The sequence below is a fragment of the Hypanus sabinus genome, chromosome 1, assembly GCF_030144855.1.
Source record: "Hypanus sabinus isolate sHypSab1 chromosome 1, sHypSab1.hap1, whole genome shotgun sequence".
NCBI classification, from domain to species: Eukaryota; Metazoa; Chordata; class Chondrichthyes; order Myliobatiformes; family Dasyatidae; genus Hypanus; species Hypanus sabinus.
Window position 1 is genome coordinate 80,411,215 of NC_082706.1, and position 24,196 is coordinate 80,435,410.

The 24,196-nt window shown below is 40.0% G+C and overlaps 1 protein-coding gene across 1 annotated transcript in view; it reads left to right on the forward strand.

Moving 5' to 3' along the window:
- LOC132394961 (mitochondrial folate transporter/carrier-like) overlaps window positions 1–24,196 on the forward strand; it is a 37,642-nt gene that overhangs the window by 1,114 nt on the left and 12,332 nt on the right. The window contains exons 2-5 of the mRNA XM_059971307.1: window positions 1,104–1,254; window positions 3,934–4,019; window positions 10,814–10,974; window positions 15,485–15,598. Coding sequence (XP_059827290.1) covers window positions 1,104–1,254; window positions 3,934–4,019; window positions 10,814–10,974; window positions 15,485–15,598 — 512 coding nt within the window. The remainder of the gene's footprint in view (window positions 1–1,103; window positions 1,255–3,933; window positions 4,020–10,813; window positions 10,975–15,484; window positions 15,599–24,196) is intronic.

Genomic DNA, 24,196 nt, shown 5'->3' on the forward strand with positions numbered 1-24,196 from the left:
TGGTACAGGAGTGTTGCTGGCTCACAGCTCCTGAGATTTAGGTTCTTTCCTGAACATGGCTGTGTCCCGTTTGCAGTTTGCACGTTCTCCTTGTGTCTGTGACTTTCCCTGGGCTACTTCTCTTCCCTTCCGCTGTTCAGTAAGTTAATTGGATACTGTAAGGTACCCCTATTTGAAGGTAAAGGAATCTGGATAGGCATGTGAGAGAAAGTCAGCATAGTCGTCATGGGTTGAGGTCTCCGTTATCATTATGTGCCTTTGTATGACGTGGTGATCATCGTCTTGAGCATGATTGTTCACGGCAACTTTTTCTTACTGAAATGGTCTGCCGTTGCTGCCTTCTGGGCGGTGTCTTTACAAGATGGGTGACTCCAGCCAGTATCAAAGATTCAAAAATGTCTGCCTGGGATCAGTGGTTTATAACCAGGACTTGTGATTTGAACTAGCTACTCCTATGACTTGCTCCTGTGGCTCCACGTGACCCTGATCTGGTGGGGGGGGGGGGTGCTACTCCTTACCCAAGGGTGACCTGCAGTCCAGAGGAGGGAAGGAGCACCTTGCATCTTCTCTGGTAAACATCTTTTCCATTAGAAGTATGTGTGTGTGTGGGGGGGGGGGGGGGGTCATCATTCATACATCATCACGCAGGACGAGAGCTATGAATTGGATGGCTTGAATTTTTTATATCAAGATAAAGTGCAGAACTGTCCCTTGCAGCCTAACGAACCACACTGCCCAGCAGCCCATCCATTTAACCCTAGCCTAATCACAGGACAACTTACTGTGGCCAATTAACCCACTAACAGTACATATTTGGACTGTGGGAGGAAACCAGAGCGCCTGAAGGTCACAAGGAGAACATAAAAGCTCCTTACAGATGCCGCTGGACTTGAACCCCAAACTGTGATTTGTATTAGCATCGTGTTAACTGCAACACTACTGTGGCACCCGTGAAGTGTAATCTACCTGCCTGCAGCTTTGAGAAAAAGCGTTACGGCATTTACTGCACATTCATTCCATAGTTTTACTAAAGGCTAACCAAAACTGGATCTTGAGAAGATTTTTGATTTGATCTTTAAATTTTGTTTTTTTTGGCTGTGCAGTGAGTGATGGCTTGCAGCTGAGACCCAAATACAATGGAATTCTACATTGCATCAAAAGCATCTGGAAGGCTGATGGAATTCAAGGGCTGTACCAAGGAGTAACCCCCAATGTCTGGGGTGCAGGATTGTCTTGGGGATTATATTTCTTTTTGTAAGTATAACAAATTTTTTTTGTAAGTTAGAAATTCCTTGTTAGTGGGCTGAATTGTGTTGAACCAGGCCTGCTGTCCAGAATCACTGCCTAAAATCCTTACAGTAACTTGGGATGGCCCGTGACGATCCAGAGTGCAGCAGCATGATATGGAAAGCAAACTGTTTGCTAAGCTTCTCCTCTGATTTGTATATTCTTTATTGGAAAATCAATAAAAAGATTGCAACATGAAATGAAATGGAAAGCGAACGTCAGCAGGCAGTGAATTGCAAACTTCATGCCCAGAGACACCTGCCAGATGACAAAGCGAGGGCCGCAGATTTGTTCACTAAGACTGCTGTAATTCATTTTAATAATCTTTAAATCTTTGGCATTTGAAGTGTATGTTTTTGAAGTAAACTTTAATCAACAAATAAATATATGAATTATTAATTTGTATCCAAGACAGAAGAGATATTGCTGATGTTGGAACTCTTAATGGAGAAAATCAGCAGGTCAGGCAGCTGTGGAGGGGAATAAACAGTCGATGTTTTGGGGTGAGACCCTTCATTGGCACAGTGTGTATCTGCTGGCCAGTGAAAATCAGATTCTTTATAGCAATGTCTCCTTGACTCAGATTTTGCTGGGAGTAAGAGAACTCTTGGCGTTCCTCAGCATTTGTGCTGATGGTTTTTGAGGCTCCCATACAAGGGCCAAAAGCCCAAACTTAAAGGTTAGGCCGAGCTTTTGCTGGGGAATCATTCTCCGGTCCGGGAGGGAAGAAGAAAGTAAGACAGAAACAGAATACTGCAAGTGCTCAGCAGTGCAAGCAGCTTCAGTTGGCAGATAGTCACCACACTATCAGAAGGTCACAGAGGTTTTGGCAAGGCTGCAGAAGAAATTCACCAAGATGTCGCTTTTATTGGACTATACTATCTATAAGGAGAGGTTTTCTCTAGAGGCTGAGGGCCAACCTGACAGGTATATAAAGTTGTGAGGGACATAAATTGGGTGCGTGGGTCAGCGTCCTTTTGCCAGGGTGGAAGTAATAAGAACTTTAAGGTAAGATGGGGAAATTTAAAGGAAAAGTGTGGGGGAAGTTTTAAGTGTTGCAGGTACTTGGAAGGTGGTAGAACCAGATACAACAGTAATGTTTAAAGTCATTCCGAAAGACACATGACTATGGAAGGATGGAGACTGTGCAGGCATTTTTGATTACTTTAGATAAGGGCCTCTTCTGTACTGTTCGGTTCTCTTAAGCTGAAAAAGTAAAAATTGAGCATGTTTTAAGTTGCAAAGAAGGTGATTTGGGGAATGGTGAGTCTTTCTTCACCCCCTCGCCATCCAGAAGCGCTGCATTTGCAGAGCTCTCGGCATTGTCATTGAACCTTCCCATGCGTCCCACAATCAGAAGGTCCCACAGTATAAGAGCAAGGACTGCTGGGCTGGATAACCGCTACTTGCCCCAGGCTGTGTACCACCCTGCTACCAGTTCACATTACTTATGATAGCACTGGTAGCATTATACTATTTTATATTTAAATACATGTCATATATGCATATATGTTTCACAGAATTTTTTATCTGTTAATATTTTATGTGCTGTATGTTATACATGTACTGTGATTTGCACCATGGAATGTGTTCCTCCAACCCCGATGTGTTCAAGTCTCTTGTAAATGCCTCTGAAGCATTGCAATTGCATCTGTTTCTACCATCTTTCAGGGCTTATAAATGGTGTTTTTTCTTCTCCATTTTGATTGTTCCTTATCACATTTGGCAATAGAAATTAGGTACATCCAGGTAAGTATGATATTTGAAGATTAAAGGCATTACTATAAACAAACCTTAACAAATTTTGATCCTTTGACAAAAAAATTATTAAACTTATTTCATCTTAAATCATTTATCCCCATCCTCCAACCACCTGCCTTCTCACCTGGTTTCACCTATCACTTGCCAGCTTCTACTCCATTCCCCCCCCCCCCATCTTATTGGGGTAAGGGCTTCTTAGCCCTTACTTTCCAGTCCTTATGAAGGGTCTCAGCCCAATACATCAACTGTTTATTCATTTCCATAGCTGTTGCCTGACCTGTTGAGTTCCTCCAGCATTTTGTGTGTTGCTTTGGATGTCTAGCATCTGCAGCATCTCATGTGTTAATGGGAGCATAGTATTTTGATTTAATGTTATTGTTGGTGTAGTTCTGCTGAACATTGTGGGTGTGCTATGTTAGCACTGAGATGTGTGGTGATACTTGTGGACTGTCCCCAGCACATCCTGGCAAGTGCTAATTTTTTTAATGCAAAGTAACATATTTCTCTATATATTTCAATGTGCATGTCATAAATAATTTTGAAGTGAACCGTGCCTTCTTGTATGAATATATATGAATAATCCTTTATTTCAATGTGGATAGCTAGTCATGGGAACATGACAAGTAAAGCTCAAAAGCCACATGGAATCTGTTGCTTTGCTGTACCCAGTGCTGTGTGTGAACAAGTAATTAATGTTTCCTTAAATTAATGGTTTTGATTTGTGCAGCCCAACTGAAAATATTCAAGTGTGAAAAAACTGACTAGTTTCTTGCTACGAAAAGAGGTTTTTTTAAAATAGTTGATATAGTTCGAAGATGTGTAAGAATAGAGAATATCTTTGGTGTCGCCAGTCATTGTTAAATGTTAAATGTATGCTACTTACAGTTATAACGCTATCAAGGCTTACAAGCAGGATGGGTTTCCAGCACAGCTTAGCGCTACTCAGCACCTCATCTCAGCTGCTGAAGCTGGTAAGTATTTGGAAAATTTGCTTGACTTGACGATGCGTTATTAATACTTTATATTTTAATCATATTGGTGGTACCCTCCAGAACGCTTTTGTTCATTACTGTAATTGATAGTTTTATTTTGTTACTATAATTCTGACTTCACCAGGGAAGTGACATCTTACAGTGTACAGATTATAGCAAACTTTTAGCAAAAAAGGTCATTTCCATATTTGCATTTTCATTTTTCTGTCTGTTCTCAGTAAGTACAGTTGCAAGAAAAAGTTTGTGAACCCTTTGCAACTACCTGGTTTTCTACAATAATTACTCAATGTGGTCTGATCTTCATCTAAGTCACAATAATAGACAAATATAATCTGCCTAAACTAATAACATACAATTGTACTCATCAATACTGAGTTCACCATTTTAACAATCAGTCTAGGTTCAAAAAAAGTATGTGAACCTCTGGGGTAATGTTTTCTAATAAAGTCATTTGGAGTCAGGTGTTCCAGTCAATGAGATAAGATTGGAGATGTAGAGGTGCTCTGCTCTATAAAAAGAGACATACAAGATCAAGCTGCTGACAGAGCCTACTCTTCTCAAAGTTCTATTTATGTGCACCAAGCCTCATTCAAAACAACTTTTAGGGGATATTAGAAGAAGAATTGTGGAGATGTATGAAGCTGGAAAAGACTACAAAAGCATTTCTAAAGACCTGAGTGTTCAGCAGTAAGAGAAATTGCCTACAAATGGAGGAAATTCAGTTTTGTTGCTACTCTCCCTAGGAGTGGGCATCTTGCAAAGATCATGCCAAGAGCACAATATTTAAAGCTGAAGGAGGTGAAAAAGAGCCCAAGTGTGACAGCAAAAGACTTGCAGGTATCTCTAGAACTTACAGGTTCATGTGTCAACTATAAGAAAAACACTGAACGACAGTGGTGCTCATGGAAGGACCCGAAGGAAACAACAACTGCTGTCAAAAAAAAAAATACTGCTGCACATCACCTGTTTGCAAAGGACCTCTGGATGTTCCACAACACTTCTGGAACAATGTTCTGTGGACAGAACTTTTTGGCAGAAATGCACAGTGCTGTGTTTGGAAGATAAAGGGCACTGCACAGCAACTCCTCATCCCAACTGTGAAGCATGGTAAAAGGAGCATCATGGTTTGGAACTGCTTTGTTGCCTCAGGGACTTGTTATGAAGGTTGAACAACTCTGATGGGCAGAAGGGTACAGAGTTGCCCATATTCCCCCCCCCCCCCCCCCCCCCCGGGAGAATCACAAACTGCTAGTGTTACCACGCTGCTAATGAGAGAGAAAGAGAGACAAAGGGAAAACATACTGGGACTGGAACATTTGCTTCAGATAAGGGAGAGATAACACCAGGAGATAGAGACTTGTTGACCCACCATATTATGACTCTTGAAAGACTTCTGGCTCCGGAGAGGGCTGTTTACTTTGTACCATTCTGTTCATTAAAATTCCTCAGTGGACAGCCGGAGTGGGCTGGTTTGATGGGCTAAGCCATTCAAAACTGATTGACACCTGAGACCCCATGAGTAGGGATAAAAGTAAGGTCTGGGGAGACACCCCTCAGACGCACCAAGAGACACACTAGTGAGCACTGCTTAAGTGTTGGAACCCACGAGAAGGTGTGGGGCATCGGGGACTGAACATAGGATCGGTCAGTTTAACTCAGTGTTATAGCAGGGCCGGTGGGGGCTTGTGTGGATATCCACCCTTGCCTGGTTGACAAGTCCACCACAGAAGAACGGTCTAGCTGAAGGACAGAGGGGTCATACCTGAATGGCCACAACATATCGACGGATCAAGAACATAAAGGAAGGTTTGACTGACTAGCTGTCACTGTTTGCTCGCTCTCTCTCTCTCTCTCTCCAACGATTAAAGCACAAGAACCAACAACTACCTCAGCACGTATGAACTGAACTGAACTTTATATTCACATATGACAATTCATTATCCCCTAGACATCGATAGAGCTTGTTTATTATTGATTATTATACCCATACTTTTAGGTTTAGTATTGCTAATGTGTATTATCTATATATTTGCATTGTTGATATTGATTTGTATATTTTACTAATAAACACTGTTTGAAAATAGTACCACCAGACTCCAACGGATTCTTCTATCTTTGCTGGTCAGACACCCAGTTACGGGGTACGTAACAGACTGGACAGCTTGCAATTGTTGAGGGAACAATGAATTCAAAAGTATATCAAGACGTTTTACAGGAGAATATAAGGGTAGCAGTCACCTGAAGCTTATTAGAAGTTGGGTGATGCACAAGACAAGACCCGAAAGACAAGTAAATCAACAACAGAATGGCTTAAAAAGAAGAAAATTTGTGGTTTGGAATGGCCAAATCAGTGTCCAGACCTTAACTGAGGAGGGCTGTTCATACAAAGTATTCCAGAAATATTGATGTACTGAAACATCTTTCTTTGGAGGAATGGTCTAAAATTCCTCCTCGCCGTTGTGCAATTCTGATCAGCAACTACAGGTTGTGTGTGTGTGTCCATTTGTTGGGGTTGAGCATGGATGTTATATTTCCCATTTATATCTCTTGTATTTGTGCCTGGTTATAAGACAAGCACATTTGGCCAGTGTTGTCTGTGTTGGCTTTCAGAGTTTTCCATTGATCTCATTTCCCCACTTGGTTTATGTGTATATTTGTAAAACAAACTTTGTGAATGATCATAACAAAGATGGATTCCATCTTTTAATGTCCGTGGATTGTAATAGTTATGTTTGGACAGCCTCTAAACTGTTTGGTTTTGACAAAAATAGTACACAGTGTTTTCAAATCTGATTAGAGTGAATGCTGATTCATTCTGTGTATTGTAGGAATCACCTTTTTAGAATAATAACTGAGAATTTTATTAAAATAGTACTCTAGAATTTCAAATAGCTTAATGCTCTTTATTTCTGTGCTTTATGAGAGAGGATCCCTTTCCAAAATGAAAATCGGAAGTGGCCATTTCTAGATTTCATGCCTCTTCTGAATATCTACATGTTATTTATTTATTGAGATAAATCAACAGGTACTCTTTTGACTGTGGAAGGAAACCAGAGCACCTGGAAGAAACGCACATGGTCACAGGGAGAGCATATAAATTCCTTACATGCGGTGCTGGGAATTGAACCCGGGTCACTGGTACTGCAAAGCAATGTGCTAACCACTACGCTGCTGTGCTGCCCCTAGCTTGAGAAGTATGACTAGTGTTCTTGTGCAGTGTGTAGAAACTCTGAACTAAACACCAAGTTAAACTGCAGCCAATGAGGACAGGATTGCAGTAAGATTAACTGTTTATTGTTCATTCTTCCACATTAACATATGGTGAAAATGTTGATAAAACAATACAAGATGTATACTGTGTGTGTGTGTGTGTGTGTATATATGTATATATATGTGTGTGTGTGTGTATATATATACACACACACACATACAAACACACACGTACACACACACACGTACACACACACACACACACTTGGCATCGCATCTGCATCATAAATACTGTAAAAGTAAAACTACAACAAACTATATTACATAGTCTCATTAAATTACAACATAGTCAGAATCTACCTAAGCCATCAGCAGCTTTAAATACACTTCAACACAAACTTTCTAGCAACGCTTTTATTAGCACAAGAAAATAAACTTTGTCAACCGTCATTTCTTTTAACAGAATCAGCGTTAGCGTTTTTACTTCAACTTATCGATTGTCATATGAACTTACGGCATTGCTTCTATGATGTTTCTTAGTGCATAGAAATGGAACGTTTCTCGCGCTGATCCTGCACACACAAGCCCCCGCCTTCCTGTTTCTCCAAACCAGTATTTACCCACAAGACGTGGCAAAACCGGGTGTGATGTCATCACATGCCACGATAAATCATAGATGTATTTACCTTCAACAACTGCAACGTAGTTATCAACCGTAACTTTAACTAGAAAATAATTACAAACAAATTACTAAAGTAAAAATGTAATAAAGCTAAATAAATGCCTTAAGGGCAACACAATGACCAGCCATATCATTTACTGTGCAACACTTCTTGTTGGGTGATAAAGCTATATACCTGTCATTGTAAGCTGATAAAAAGGTTTGATAACACAAATTGTTCTGTAGCTGGGCAGTTTGAAACATAAATCAGACTTTCACATATGATGTCTATAGTCCGTTACAGAGCAGTGTGGAGACTACATGCTCATTCTAATGCTTACTCATAACCATTACTAAAACTTCACTGAGCTCCTCTGCCACCTAAGAATGTGGGGGCTTCTTAAGGTGGGTATGTGTTTGTTGATTCCCTTTGGTCTTGCTGGAAGACAAAACTGGAGCTGGTGCTTGGAAGGAGATCACTGTAGCAGACTGCAACACCCCCCCCCCCCAAAAAAAAAAGTCATCTCCCTCACTGCAAAGACTATAGGGAACTACACTCCTATTTCACCACTCTAAGGTTAACCAACTTACTGTTTAGTCTCAGGCCCACTACTCTGCCAGTCAAAGAAGTCTACAGGAGGTTGTGTCTGATTAGTACCTACTTCATAGTTTGCTGTGCAATACACTACTGCAAGATAATGAAGTGGGTGACAGATGACACATATTGATGCAGGCCATGCTCTCTTCTCACTTCTGCCATCAGGAAGAAGGTACAGGAGTCTTATCACCAGGTTCAGGAATAGCTATTACCCTTCAGCCATCAGGCTCTTGAACCAATTGGGATAACTTCACTCAACTTCATTCACCCCATCTCTGAACTGTTCCCTCAAACTATGGACTCTTGAGGACTCCTCATCTCACATTCTCAATATTTGTTGCTTGCTTGTTAATTTTTATTTATTTTTCCTTTGCACTTTCACAGTTTGTTGTCGTTTGCACATTGGTTGTTTGTCTGTCCTGTTGGGTACAGTCCTTCATTGATTCTGTTATTTCTTGGTGATAACTTCACTTGTCCTATCACTAAAATGTCCCCACAACCCATGGACTCACTTTCATGAACTCTTCGTCTCAATTTCTTGATATTTAGTGATGGGGTAGTCTTCCTGCGTATTATAAGACTACAAGTTTTACCTAGCCTTCTGCTGTGTGGTCCTTTTATGATGCAACCAATATACTGTGAGATACAAGATTCTGCTAAATCAACTGAATAGATTTATTCATTTTCTAGCTGATTATTGTGTGTAGTGACGCCAAAGTCAAGTTGTAGAGTAGTGTTTGGGGTGATAGATTCATTGTCTTCTGATGGCTCCTCCTCTCTACGTGAATCTTTGGTGCTGGTGAAACATAGTCATATATTAAAAAAAATTACTCCAATTTATCTGGTGAGCCTGCAAATTTCAGGATAGCAGTAGAACCAGTAAAGGAATTGTGTAAGCATCCTAGTGTACAAATGCCAAATCTAAAATTTTCAATACTGGAGTGCATGATGTGGAGGAACCATGAGATGCTTGTGTACCACAAAGGTTACTGCGTGGTCCTGTGGACTGTGAGCTATAAATCATGGCTCCTCTAATGCGCATCAGGGGCTGGGGTGGGGGGGGGGGGGGTAGTTGCTGGGGGCGCTTTTCCTCCAGGTAGATTAGTCTCTGACTGAGAGAGCTCCCTTACTGCTAGGAGTAAGATTTCTTGTAATGTACTGTACAATATAGAGGCTTATGAATTAGGTGTATCATGGGCATTGTTCACTGATTTAATATTTCTGGCTCTGATATAATGAGTGACTGGGGGTGGCTATCTTTTTGGTTATTGAATTTGTGGGAGTGAGATCTAGTCCCATTGTGCTTAGAATATTGCTACTTGAGCAGTACATCCCAGTAGCCAAAGCTTTCAGATTACACGCATCTTCTTTCCACATTCAGATTCAGTTTATTTAGAAACCACAAATGCAGTGCAGTTTAAAAAATGAGACAACGTTCCTCCAGAATGATATCACAGAAGCGAATGACAAAACGGACTATGCCAGAAAATCCACATAACATTTGGCAATCCCCAATCCAGAGTCCGGAGAGGCTGCTGCGTATTAATATCGTGCTACCTTCTTAGCGCGTTCCCAGGAAAGGAGCTCCAAACCCACCAGACAAACAAGACCAAAAACTAAAGCTACAAGACCTGCACAAAACCACATAGTTACAACAAACAATAGCATAATTGATAAAAAAAAACAGACCATGGGCACAGTAAAAATAGTCCAAAGATGTTAAAGGACTACAAGTTCAAAAGAAATCACCACACAGTTTCCACAAGTCCACATGACTCCATATTTTGACTTGCTTCAGTTTTGGAGGTTGGTTCCACAGCCATCTGTTCATTGGTGCTCTCTATGGTCTAATACACTGCCCTTACAATAAAGGACCCGTCTCTCCTATGAATATCCACTGTAAAGTTTTGAGGTCTCCCTCAAATAAGTGGAATATTGTTTTTTTTGCCTCCATTTTTTTCTGTATTACACACACATTAATGGTGTATATCTTTGTTTAGTTCCTTTAGAGCTGAAGGCTGTGTTGCCATTGCAATGGCATGTGCAAATGTCAATTGGAATTTTTAATGGGTCACAAAAGAAATCAGTTGAAAGAAGAACAAGTGCGCTATTCGAAAGAGTACATAAAGAACATGGAGTGTTGTCCTAATGTTCCTATTTTAGTGCATATTATTTCTAAATCAGCTTTTAAAAAGCTGTTTGGTTTGATATTAAGCTGTATTTGATTTATTTTAATATTAAATTGTACTGTTACTTAAATTAAGTATTTCAAGTAATAAAGTAAATTCATCTGTTTCTGTTTAGGTGCAATGACTCTTTGCATTACAAATCCAATTTGGGTGACAAAGACACGATTGGTTCTGCAGTACGAAGCAACTGCCGACCCATCAAAGAGAATGTACAAAGGCATGTTTCATGCCCTTTTCAAAATATATCAGAATGAAGGTATTCATGGACTTTACAAGGTGAGATAATGGCAGCAGGAAGTTGCAAAGTATTTAATAAGAAAAAAAATTGTAATAGAAAATTGGTTCATTATTGTGACTTCGGTGACATTCATACACATCATTTCATTACATCAGTACACTGAGCTGCAGGTTGAGTGCCCCAATCCAAAATTCCTAAATCCAAAAATTGTTTTTGAGGGCTGACATGACAATACAAATGGAAAATTCCACAAGGTGCTGAGAAGGTTCCCAGGCAATGCACAGGTTTCTGTGAACCACAGACAGTTCTGAGAAGTGATCTCACACATGTAATGAACGGAAGTTAATGAAAAATAGAAAAACACAAAGATGAAAAGCAAAAGATGTAGATCTCAATCATGTACCATCAGAGTTGGAGTCAACATATGCCACTTAACAGTATGATGATCGTGAAACAAGCAAAAATCTATCCCAACAAACTGAAAATTGAAGGTTACTGTGAATATTCAGCTGGGTGGTTGCAGAAATTTAAGAAAAGATATAGCATTAAATTTTTAAAGCATCTGCTGATCACAAAAATCTTAGCACCAGAACATGACTACAATGTTGATTATTTTTATACCTTACATAAAACCTTAATAAAATGGTAAAATGCAAATACAGTGTACTGTAACCTTTTAATCAAAACATGGCATTGCAGGTGGGGGCTGGAAGCCTGGTGTTGTTTATTGTTGTTCAACAGCGATTCAGGTTTTATCCTGATGCTGCTGTGTTGCTTTTGTTACCCTGCACACACTGTATTTTCATTATATTAATGGTTTGTACTAATTTTTACTGTGTGATGATCAAGTGTATGACAAAGATGCTTACCGGTAGCACATCAATTCAGAATTGGAAATGATGCTGATCTAATGCTAATTCATTATACATTCCAAAATCTGAAACACTTCTGGCCCTCAGCATTTTGGTGAAGGGGTACTCGAACAGTAGTGCAAGGGAAAAGCAGTAATAGAATGCAAAATAAAGTGTTACGGAGAATTTTTATTGTAAAGTGATTGTGCTTACTGTTATTAGTTGCTTGGTAAAAAATGGTGAGGTGATCATACTCATCACTATTACAATATAGAAGCTGGAATGAGCCTTCTCTGCCAAGAAAAAAATCATGGCAGAGAAATGAAATAATAAAACACCTTTCCTGCCTCAATGCTATTTTTGCCTCTATTCCCATATCCCTGGTTCCTCTAATAAACAAAGCATGTTTAAGAATTCTGCCAATTTTTTGATTCAGTACATTTTATGATAAACTGAGTATGAAACTAAAATGGATTACATAGGGAATAACAGTGGAAAGAAGGTACCGGTGGAATTAGTCTCTAGGCCCTGTGAGTATTGTCTCTTGACAGGCCAACACTTAAATATAACAAATAATCTGCTGGTGGAGCTCAGTGAATAGAGTAGCATTTTCTGATGGGGGCAGGGGAGAAGAATTTCTTGACATTTTCTGTTGAAATCATGCACCACAGTATTGCAGCACACATTTGTCTTCAGAGTTAAAAGTAAATGCATTATCAACAGTTCATATATTTCATCGTACACAACCCTAAGATTTGCTTTCTTGCGGACATACACAGTAAATCCGAGAAGCATAATAGAATCAATGAAAGACCACACCCAACAGGGTGGACAGTCAACCAATGTGCAAAAACCTGACTAACTGTGCAAATACAGTAGAGAAAATATAATAAATAAACAATAAATATCGGGAACATGCGATTGTGTCCTTGAAAGTGAGACCATTGCATAAATGTATTCAGACAAAGGATTAATAGGAGATCAGGAGCAGAATCATATTTAATATCACTGGCATATGTCATGAAATATGTTATTTTGCATATCTTAGCCAGCTATACAAAGGGTAATTTACAGCATCTAGTTAAGGTAACATATGAATCTGCTCTGTGAGAGGGATCCAGAAGAGCCAGTGGAAATCCACAAGGTCATAAGGAAAATGTGCAAACTCTAAAGGTCAGAATTGAACATGGGTTGCTGGAGCTTTGAGACAGCTGTACTGGCTGCAACACCACTACTGCCCACTGCAAACAACATCAGATAAATCTGGCATCTGTGAAGTCAGGATTGCATTCTTGTCAGTAACGACTATCAGTGCCGAAGAGATTTCTTAAATAAACTCTAATACAAAGTTAACTTATGAGTTTAATATATTGTACATACTGTGTAACATTAAGTCACTCGTCTGGCTCTTAAAGAATCCTGAATACCCTGCCTTTGACGTTCAGCCAACATGATAGTGCAATATGATCTTGCCTCCATGTTTCCCAGTCCAGGTCTTGGCCTTCTTTGCTAATAATTGCATGCTAGACAAAGTAGAAGAGAGAGCTTGCCAGTAAGTTATGGTGATAATCATTAGAAAAATCAAATAGATAAAGGCAGGTGAGGACAGGAGCTTGTAAAATTTTTTTGAAATAGTGTTTAAATTGGCACATCCTATGATCCCACTTTGGAGAGATATCAAATGATCATTAAATTGAACTATTGCATTTATATTAAGAGAAAAAAGAACTCAATTGAGGGCCAATATGAGGGCATAGATGCAGAGCTAACTAAAGAGATCTCGTAAATTAGGATAAAGTGTCCTTTGAGATGGAAAGTCATATATTTAAGGGAATCTTTAAGGATTCAATTCAAGTTCAAGTACATTTGTTATTAATGTGTGAATAAACTATACAACCTTGAGATTTGTCTGCATACTTGCAGCCACAAAGCAAGAAACTTTTCAAAAGAAATAAAGACCGACACTCAATGCTCAGAGAAAGAGGGGAAAAAACAAAAAACATGCAAACAGTAGACGCGAGCACAGCGTTCTGAACCAAACTGATTTACATATACATAGAATGGATACAATCCAGCAAGAAAGCAAAATTCCACTTGCCGTGAGTCAGAGTTGTATAGCACATAAACGAGCTCTTTGGATTTGTCCCCTTTGATTGCGCATCTTTCTGTGCCTTACCTATTTAAGTGCCTGTTCAAACCTGAAACACAATTGTGTCAAATTCTGTTACACTTTGGCCACAACTTTCAGATAAACCACTTTTTCTGATAAGGTTTTTTTTTAACTTAAACTTACCCCTCAAACCCCTTTAAAAGTCCTTAATCAGACCTTAAACCTATGTTGTTTTTGGTGCTCCTAAGAAAGAAATTCAGACCTATCCTATCTATGTTTCTTTTTAGGCCACAATTTGGCTTCCTTTTAGCTCCAGTGAAAACAAACTCAGTTTATCAAATCTCTCCCCTTAACTAAATTTCTGAAACCCAGGCAACAGCCTGATTAATCTCCCCTTTGCTTTCTCCAGTGCAACCACATTTTACCTATTGTGTACAACAAGAACTGTACACAGTACTCCAAGTCTAAACAATGTTTTGCAAACTAGTAATGTAACATCCCAATTTTTATATTCTGTGACCTGATCTATGAAGGCAAGTATGCCACATGCTACCTTCACCACCCTATCTACCTGCGTTACCACTTTCTAGGATCTATGGACTTAAAACCCCAAGGTCCTTCAGTTCATTCATAATGGACTATCAGTTATTGTATATATATATATATATTCCATACCTGTCTGATTTCCCAAAATGCACTTTTTGGGATTACATGCTATCTGTCAACAGTCTGCCAGTTCTCCATTTGATCTAAGCCCTGCTGGGATATCTAGCTCACTATACAGCACACCGCCAAATGTTATGTCATCCTCAAACTTAATAAAAATAAATACAGTAGCAGCCGCGGGTGGCGGGTCGCTCTGGGTGCTAAAGTCCACCCGCACTGAGACAGGTTAAATGGGACAAGGCGGCGCTGACTGGAAAAGTGGGGGGGGGGGGGGGGGCGGTGTCAGGGTGAATCTTGCTGAGAAATATTTAAGCCAAATACAAAGTTACACACTCAACACAGTGTTAACGGTAACGACTTAAAATGGCAGGCAGCGTCATGATCCGACTTAAAATGGTGGACGGCGTTCTCCTCCCTCCATTCATAAGTACGTGTTGTCTGTAAGTCAGGAGTTCGTAACTCGGGGACTGCCTATAATTGATTATAAAGTTATTAAAGAAGGTGTCGCATTTTGATCAGTCAAACGGGGTAAACTGGAGTGTATTACAGATCAGAAACCTAGAGTTACAAGTGCATGTTTCCTTGAAAGTGGTGACAGGTAGATGGTGAAGAAGTCTGCTTGCCTTCGTATTTGGGGCATTGAGTATAGAGACAGTATGTAATGCTACAACTATACAAGTCATTAGTGACACTACACTTGTGTTCATTTCTAATCACCCAACTATAAGGAAGGATGTCATTAAGCTGAAAAGAGTACAGAAAAGATTCATAAGAATGTTGCCAGACTTGTTGTGCCATTTTTTTAATCTACTTTTTTAAAAAAATCCAGTTCATGGTACTTAATTGAATTACTGTACATCCACAGAAAAATTTAATGCCGGTGATGTGTACTTACCTCTTGTTGTATCTGTATTTGTGTAGGGATTTGTACCTGGGCTTTTCGGTACATCGCACGGCGCTCTCCAGTTCATGGCTTATGAGGAGCTGAAGAAAGAATACAATAGTTACAAGAATCGGGCAGCAAGTGCAAAACTAGTGAGTTTGTTTTTCACGGCATGGTTGAAACTAATAAAACACTTAGAGTGCCTTTCTAACCAATAATTTGTCTTTGTTTCTAAATCGAGATTTTATTTGTATTGAGTTATGATCTGCTTTTTCCTGAAGCAGTTGTACGTTAATGCTGTTCTCTTATATTTGTTGTGCCCAATGTACTTGACTAGGCACAAGAGGTCCTGTCTGTAGATTCCTGTTCTTTTTTAATTTGGGAGAGAACTTTCAGATAACCATTTGAAATATTTACTTTCACTGGTAGTTACTGATACATCAAAATAATAAGTGCAATTTCTGTCTAGGTCTGTAATGAAAATGCTCTACATGAATTCTGAAGTTGCTCCAGGTAGCACCTAGGGTTAGCTAAAACTGCAGTACAGTCAGCCCTCCTTAAACATGAGGGATTGGTTCCGGGACCCCTCGCGGATACCAAAATTTGTGGATGCTCAAGTCCCTTATTCAACCTGTCTCAATGTGGTTAATCTTAGGACCCAGTGGAACCCCAGACCTTATTTAACCTGTCTCAGTGCAGTGGACATTAGGACCCAGCATCAGAGATCTGAATCCGCAGTATTTCTGTTCACGAAAATAATCATGAACGCAACTGAAAATAAAGTGGAAATAATAAAGCAATCAGAAAGAGGTGAAACGCTATCGATCAATGGAAAAACGTAAGGCTATAGCCGGTCAATGATCGGAACAATTTTAATGGATAAAGTGAGAAAGGCTCTGCCCCAATGAAAGCTACAATTATTACTAAGCAACGCGGTGGTTTAATTATTGGGTTTTGGGTTTTTGATCCTCACATCAACCTGGCACTGTGGAGAGCGCACTCGATAGCGGTCTGTCACTGGATCGAACTCGGGGAGAAGTTCCTGAGCCCAGCACTGAAACATATGTTCTTAAGTGTTTTATATGCATAGAAAGGTAAAATATATACTATATACTAAGACAAACGTTTGACTAACTGACGCTAAATAATACCGGATGTACCTGTTCCGACTTACTAAGTAAGAGAACTTCAGATTTTTTTCGATCCTGATCCATGATAACCCAAGCACATCCTCCCGTATACTTTAAATCATCTCTAGATTACTTATAATACCTAATACAATGAAAATGCTATGTAAAATAGTTGTTATACTGCATTGTTTAGGGAATGCGATTCGCAGTTGGTTGAATTCGCGGATAAGGAGGGCCGACTGTATTATGCTTCCTCTGTCAATATGGCATGCCATCATTTTCTCTAAGTTTCTCAAGGTTTTTTTTTGTCTGGCATCTTTGGAAAATCTATCCGTGTGCTTTTCTCTGATTAATGTAACTACCTTTATGTTTGCTCCCTCTTTCCTTTACTTTCTACTTAGACAATGCTAATCCACTGTTTTTCAGGAAGGAGAACAGATGAAATCGGTTATAAAACAATAGCCTTTCCATCAGACTCAGCAGTATATATGAACATCCTTCAGTTTTCCCCTTAAGAAGGCAGTGATAACTTGTGCATTTATGCCATGGTCTCTATTGTTTTAGATGCATCTTTATGCATATTAAGCACCCAAATCTGATTTATTGGAAACTAAAGCTTACTATATTTGTATATTCATAAAATGTTAATAGTATTGAATAGAAAGTCGTTCTCTAGTTCCCTCGTGCCCATTTAGACAGTCTTTTGAATATAGTTGTGTTCCTACATGCAATTCCTCTTTGAGCATTTTTTCCACTTGTTGAATGAAATCTTCATTAAGATTCAGTGACTTGCTTTCTGTCTCATTTTGTGGCTTGACTGATAGCAAATGAGGCCAGTGTGTAGACTTCCATGGAAAGGGCTGAAGGCGTCCCACTAGAACATAGAACATAGAAATGTACAGCACATTACAGGTCCTTCAGCCCACAATGTTGTGCCGATCATGTAACCTACTCTAGGGACAGCCTAGAATTTCCCTAGCGCATAGCCCTCTATTTTTCTAAGCCCCAAGTACCTATCTAAGAGGCTCTTAAAAGACACTATTGTATCCGCTTCCACCACCATCGCCAGCTGTGCATTCCATGCACACATCACTCTCTGTGTGGAAAAACTTACCCCTGACATCCCCTTGGTACCCATTTCCAAACACCCTAAAACTATGCCCCCTCATGTTAGCCATTTCAGCCCTGGGAAAAAGCCTCTGGCTATCCACATGATCAATGGCCCTCATCATCTTATACACCTCTACAGGTCACCTCTCATCCTCCATTGCTCCAAGGAGAAAAGGCCAAGTGCACTCAACCTATTCTCATACGGCATTCTCCCCAATCTAGGCAACATCCTTGTCAATCTCCTCTGCACTCTCTCTATAGTATCCACATTCTTCATCTAGTGAGGTGATCGGAACTGAATAGTACTTCAAGTGGTGTCTGACCAGGGTCTTATATAGCTGTAACACTACCTCATGACTCTTGAAACTCAATCCCATGGTTGATGAAGGTGGACACACCATATGCCTTCTTAACAACACTGTCAACCTGGGCAGCAGCTTTGGGTGTCCTATCCATACGGATCTCTCAGATCCTCCACGCTGCCTAGGGTCTTACCATTTATATTATATCCTGTCTTCAAATGGACCTACCAAAATGAACCACTTTACACTTATCTGGGTTGAAGTCCATCTGCCACTTCTCAGCCCAGTTTTGCATCCTATCGATGTCACAGTATAACCTCTGACAACCCTCCAGACTATTCACAACACCCCCAACCTTTGTGTCATCAACAACCTTACCAACCCAACCTTTACTTCTTCATCCAGGTCATTTATAAAAATCACAAAGTAGGGCAGTCCCAAAACAGTTCCTTGTGGAACACCACTGGTCACCAACCTCCATGTAGTTTCCCTTAAACATTTCACCAGTAACCCATGACCTCAAGCACTAGTTCCACCCAACTTCAGTGGAAAAAGCCAGCTGCATTTACACTATCTGTACCCCTCAATTTTGTATACCTCTATCAAATCTATCCTCATTCTCCTATGCTGTAGGGAATAAAGTCCTAACCAATTTAACATTTCCCTATTGCAAGGGTCTCAAGTCCAGACAACATCCTTGTAAATTTTCCCTGCGCTCTTTCAATCTTATTGTTACCTTTCCCATAGATATGTGGCCAGATCAGGTGATAATTCTCAAAATTAGGACTCTCAACATCTTCTATAACTCCTGTACTCAACTCTTTGATGTATGAAGGCCCACGTACCAAGACCTTTCTTTACAACCCTATCGGAATTATGGATCTATATTCCCATATTGCTCTATTCTACCACATTCCTCAGTGCCCTACTATCACTGCAAATCCTGCCCTGGTGCAGCACCTCACATTTATCTGCATTAAATTCCATCTGCCATTTTTAGCCCATTTTTCCAGATGGTCCAGATCCCACTTCAAGCTTTGATGGTCTTCCTTGCTGTCCACTACACGCCCAATCTTGGAGTCACCTGCAGATTTGCTGATCCCGTTTGCCATATTATAATCCAGATATTGCTATAGATGAGAAACAGCAATTGACCCTGCACTGATATCTCCGGCATACCACCCAGTCACATTCCTCCATTCAGAGAGGCAACCCTCTGCTATTACTCCTGGCTTCTCTCATGAAGCCATGTATAATCTAAGTTCCAACCTCATCTCGAATGCCAAATAACTGAACCTTCTTTACCAACCTCCCATATAGCTCCTTATCAAAAGCCTTGCTAAATTCCACGTAGTCAACACTCACTGCCTTGCCTTCATCAACTTCCCTAATTTCCTTGATAAACTCTTAAGATTGGTAGACATAACCGACTGCACACAAAGCCACATTGACCATCCCTGATCAGTCCCTGTCTACCCAAATACTTATACATTTGGTTCCTTAGAATACCTTCCAACAACTTAGCCGCTACTGATGTTAAGCTCACTGATCCATAATTTCCTGGCTTATTGTTGGAGCCTTTCATAACTAATGAACAACATTAGCTATCCTTCAATCTTTGGGCTCCTCACCCATGACTAAGGATGTTTTAAATATCTCTGCTAGTGCCCTTGCAGTTTCTGCACTAGCCTCCCAAAGAGTTGAAGGGAACATCTTGGCAAGACCTGGGAACGTATCCACCCTGATTCCTCTCTAACACATTTTCTGTGATCTGTATAGGGTCCATGACCTCACTGCTGCTTTGCCTCACTTCAAGAGACTCCCTGTCCATCTCCTGAGTAAATATGCAAAAAAAAATCATTTAAGATCTGATTTCTTTTTGTTCCATGCATAGATGACCACTCCAATATTTGCTCTCCTTTCCCTCTTAATATATCTGTAGAAGCTGTTGGTGTTCTTCACCTTGTCTGCTAGAGCAACCTCATGTCTTTTAATCCCCTTGATTTCTTTCTTAAGTGTTCTCTTGTATTTCTTGTACGCAATAACTTCATTTTGCTACTTTCTGCCTATACTTGCTATTCACCTTCTTCTTAACCGTGGCCTCAAGATATCTTCACCACCAAGGATCCTTAAACATATTATCCTTGCCTTTTATTCTGACGAGAACATAAACTCTATGCTCTCAAACTTTCATTTTTGAAAGCCTCTCACTTACCAAGTACACTTTTGTCAGAAAACAGCCTGTCCCAATCCACACTTTCCAAATCCTTTCTGATATTATTAAAATGGCCTTTCACCAATTTACTATCTCAACCCAAAGACCAGACCTATCCTTCTCCATGACTATCTTGAAACTAATGGCATGATGATCACTAGATGCAAAGTATTCCCCCACACAAAGTTCTGACACCTGCCCCACCTCATTTCCTAAATAGAAGGTCTATTGTCACACTTTCTGGTTGGGACCTCCATGTACTAGTTAAGGAAACTTTCCTGAGTACATTTGACAAACTCTGTCCCATCCTGTCCATTTACAACATGAGAGTCCCAGTTAATATGGGGGAAGTTAAAATCTCTTACTATCACAACCTTATTTTCCTTGCAACTGCCTGCAGTCTCTACAAATTTGCTGCTCTAAATCCTGCGGACTGTTTGGTGGTCTATAGTATAATCCCACTAATGTTGTCATCCCTTTCTCATTCCTCATTTCTACCCATTTAACCTCAGTAGACGAGTTCTCCAGTCTGTCCTGTTGGAGCACTGCCGTGACATTTCCCTGACTCAGTATGCCACCATTCCCCTCTTTAATCTCTCCCATTCTATCATGTCTAAAGAACAGAACCCTAGAACATTGAATCCTGCCCCTCCTGCAAACAAGTCTTACTAATGACTACAATGTCACAATTCCACGTGCTGATCCATACCTTAAGCTCATCCACCTTTCCTACAATGTTCCTTGCATTGAAATATACACAGCTCAGAACATTGGTCCCAACATGCTCAATCTTTCATTGCTTACTTTGTAAGTAGGCTTAACAACATCTTTCCCCAAACTACCCCACTATCAGCTCTGGCGCTCTGGTTCCCATCCCTTGAAACTCTAGTTTAACCTTCCTCTGTGCAGCACTAGCAAACCTTCCATAAGGAAAGCAGCAACAGCAAGATGGTGACATTTTGTAGGCAGCAAACAAAACTACCAACTATTCTATTTTTTAAACTACATAATTATTTTCTGAACTTTGATCACTGCAATCCACAGCCTGCAATTTCCATTTGGGAGTTGTGTTTTTGAACCATCTATACAACTTGCTGTTTTTGTGGCATTCTGAAGGATTCAGTGACTCGCTAGAATGCAGGTACAGCCACAGTGGCCATTGCTGGAGGGATTTGGGTATGAATTGAAATGGTGGAGCCCAGGCCCAAGAGAAGAAAACAAACCAATATTTAGCTGACTTAAGCACTGACCCAGATTTTTTAAAAAATCACAGGGTTGAAGCAGAGGTCTTCAGCTCACTAATCCAAGAGGCTTTATTCACTTCAGTACTGAACTGTGGCTGTGGCCTGCAACCATCAGGCTCCTAGACCACCTGTGGCACTGAAATCGCTTTGCAGCTGTGTACTGCATGGCTGCATAATTCATGAGGTGCTTACACAAGGCCTGAGTGTGCACCTTCAGGTTGTTCGTTCCATCCCGAATAAGGCTCCTGCGCATTGAGTTGGTGGAAATGCTGACGTTATTCAAGAATGTTTTGAGCCAGTCCTTGAATCTGTTCTTTGTATGCCTGGTATCTGATGGAGCTTAAAACAATGCATCTATTTCAGAGTCTGGTATAGGACATCTGAACATTGTAGTCTGCTCAACCATGCCATATAGTCCTTGATGCTGCCTTGGAGGGAATACTTGGCCTTCAAATGCACTTCATGGATTTTCTAAAGATAGTATTGGTGTATTTTTTCAATTCCTGGAGATGCTTGCAATTGGTAATCTAGATCTAGAAGCACGTGGAAGGATTTCTGCTGCCCATTACAGCATGAGTTTTGCACTTGGTCTGAGGTCTTGGCCTTCAAATACCTTTCTCAACTGACCAAAGACTGTGCTAGCACAATGAAGGAGGTAGTGGTTTTCAGCATTTATGGCTACTTTTGCCAAGAGAAAGCTGCAGAAAAGTGGCCCATGTTTTACAGGGTCTTATTGTTGTTGGAGGGCAGTGTGGTGCAGCAGAAGAGCTGGTGTCTAGAAGACCTTGCTCTTCTGAACGGTAAGCATGAGACCCATTCTTTTATGAATGGTGAGCCAATTGCTAATATCTTGGGCATTAAGCATGTAGAAATGCCTGCATCATCTGCATTCTCCAGCTAAACCACTGACTGAGGTTCATGTGACCTTCATCCATGGATTGAACAGCTTTGCATTTGAAAAGCTAGCTTTTATCTCATGGGGAAATTCTTGGTAGGAGGCACTTTTTTTTTAAAAGATTCACAGTGCAGTAACAGGCCCTTCTAGTCCAATGATCTCACTCTGCCCAACCACAGCCTTGTGGCCAATTAACCTACAAAACCATATGAATTTGTAATGTGGGAGGAAATCTACATAGTCATGGGGAGAACATCCTTCCAGGCGGTGGCGGGAATTGAACCCTTGTTGCTGACACTGTAATAGCATAATGCTAACCTCTATGTGACTGTGCTGCCCCCTGTCCAGAAGGATTAAGTGAAGTGTTCGGGCAATGGCTTTGTTTGACACCAGTCTTCATTGAGAGAGGTTCTGTTGTGGACTCGGAGTATCAGGAATCATTGTCTTGAATACATTTCAACAAATTTTTTACTACCATATTGTTGCAAAACACAAAACTTTTCAAGCATTTAGCAACTAAAACACCATTATTGAGGCTATTCCAGTCCACGGTGATGCCTCTCAACATGGCACATCCTCAGAGCATTTTCTGGTTTTGGATATCTAGCATTTGTAATTTTTGTTTCTTCCTATTGTAACAATCTTCTGTTTTAGTTATTAGAATTTGACTGGATGAGCTTGGTATATGATTGAGAAGGTCAGATTGACTTCTGTAATTGCAAGCAAAAGCAATTTAGGAGCAACGTTTGATCTAATGAGTGAAAGTTCTGGTTTCCTTGCTCATGTAAGTAAAGCTTACTGAGCAAATTTACTTAGTGGTTTGAGAGTTCATCTTTGCAATTCCAGTGTTCAAAATTATTTACCTTTGCAAGGAAGATGTCCAAACTCCATGTATCTGTGGAAATGATGTATCTGAAAATTATGGTTCACACACCTCTAAGTGCTTTCACAGGCTTAATAACCTTTAAGACATTAATGGCTTACCCTCACAACATTATGGCAGCAGGGAAAATTGAATGTGGTCTTATTTCTCAAAATTAGCAATTCTGAATTCCATTTTGATTTAAGACGCATTAATCATCTTTTTGTTAATGTTACTGTCAGCCTTTATGGATGTTGACTTGTTTAAAGGAAGACTAAAAATGTCTGCTGGATAAAAACTTTTAATTAGAATTCCACAATTACTTAATCCAACAAAGCAGTTTTATGAATTTGCGGCAATTATTTTTGTCTTGTGTTCAAAATGAACTAGCAATTTTTCCATATAAAAGCCACTGAAGCTCCATGTGTATTAAGCGACTTTGGTGTTCCTCTTAATCCTTTAATTAAGTAAAACTTCTTTTGCTATTTGATTAACTTACTGAGAGTAAAGTACAAAAATGTAGTTTGTGGATTTTTAGGGGTTTTTTTTCCTGCACATCTTTTGATAGTCAGGCAGTGAAATACTATACGTTCAGGAGATGTATTTCTTTCAACTTTTCTTTAGGTCACCATTAGCGATGACCTACTTGCTGAACTCCAATGTTAAATATTCATTGAGGATCTTGCACTGGCTCTGTGCATAAATCCTCTCTTTCGTTCTTGAATGGACCTAATTTTTCCTCCAGCCACACTCTCTTGCTCCAGTGTGTGTATAAAATGCCTTTGGTTTCTCCTTAAACCTACTTGCCAAGGATGGCTCATGATCCTTTTTGCTCTCCTAATTTCTCACTGAAATTCTTTCCTGGTTCCTTTACATTGCTCAAGAGGCTTGTCTGATTTTAGTTTCTTAAACCTTGCATATGTTTCCTTTTCTTTTTGGGCTAAATTTACAGTGTTATTTATCACTGGCATGTACTGCTCCTGAGTTCTAAT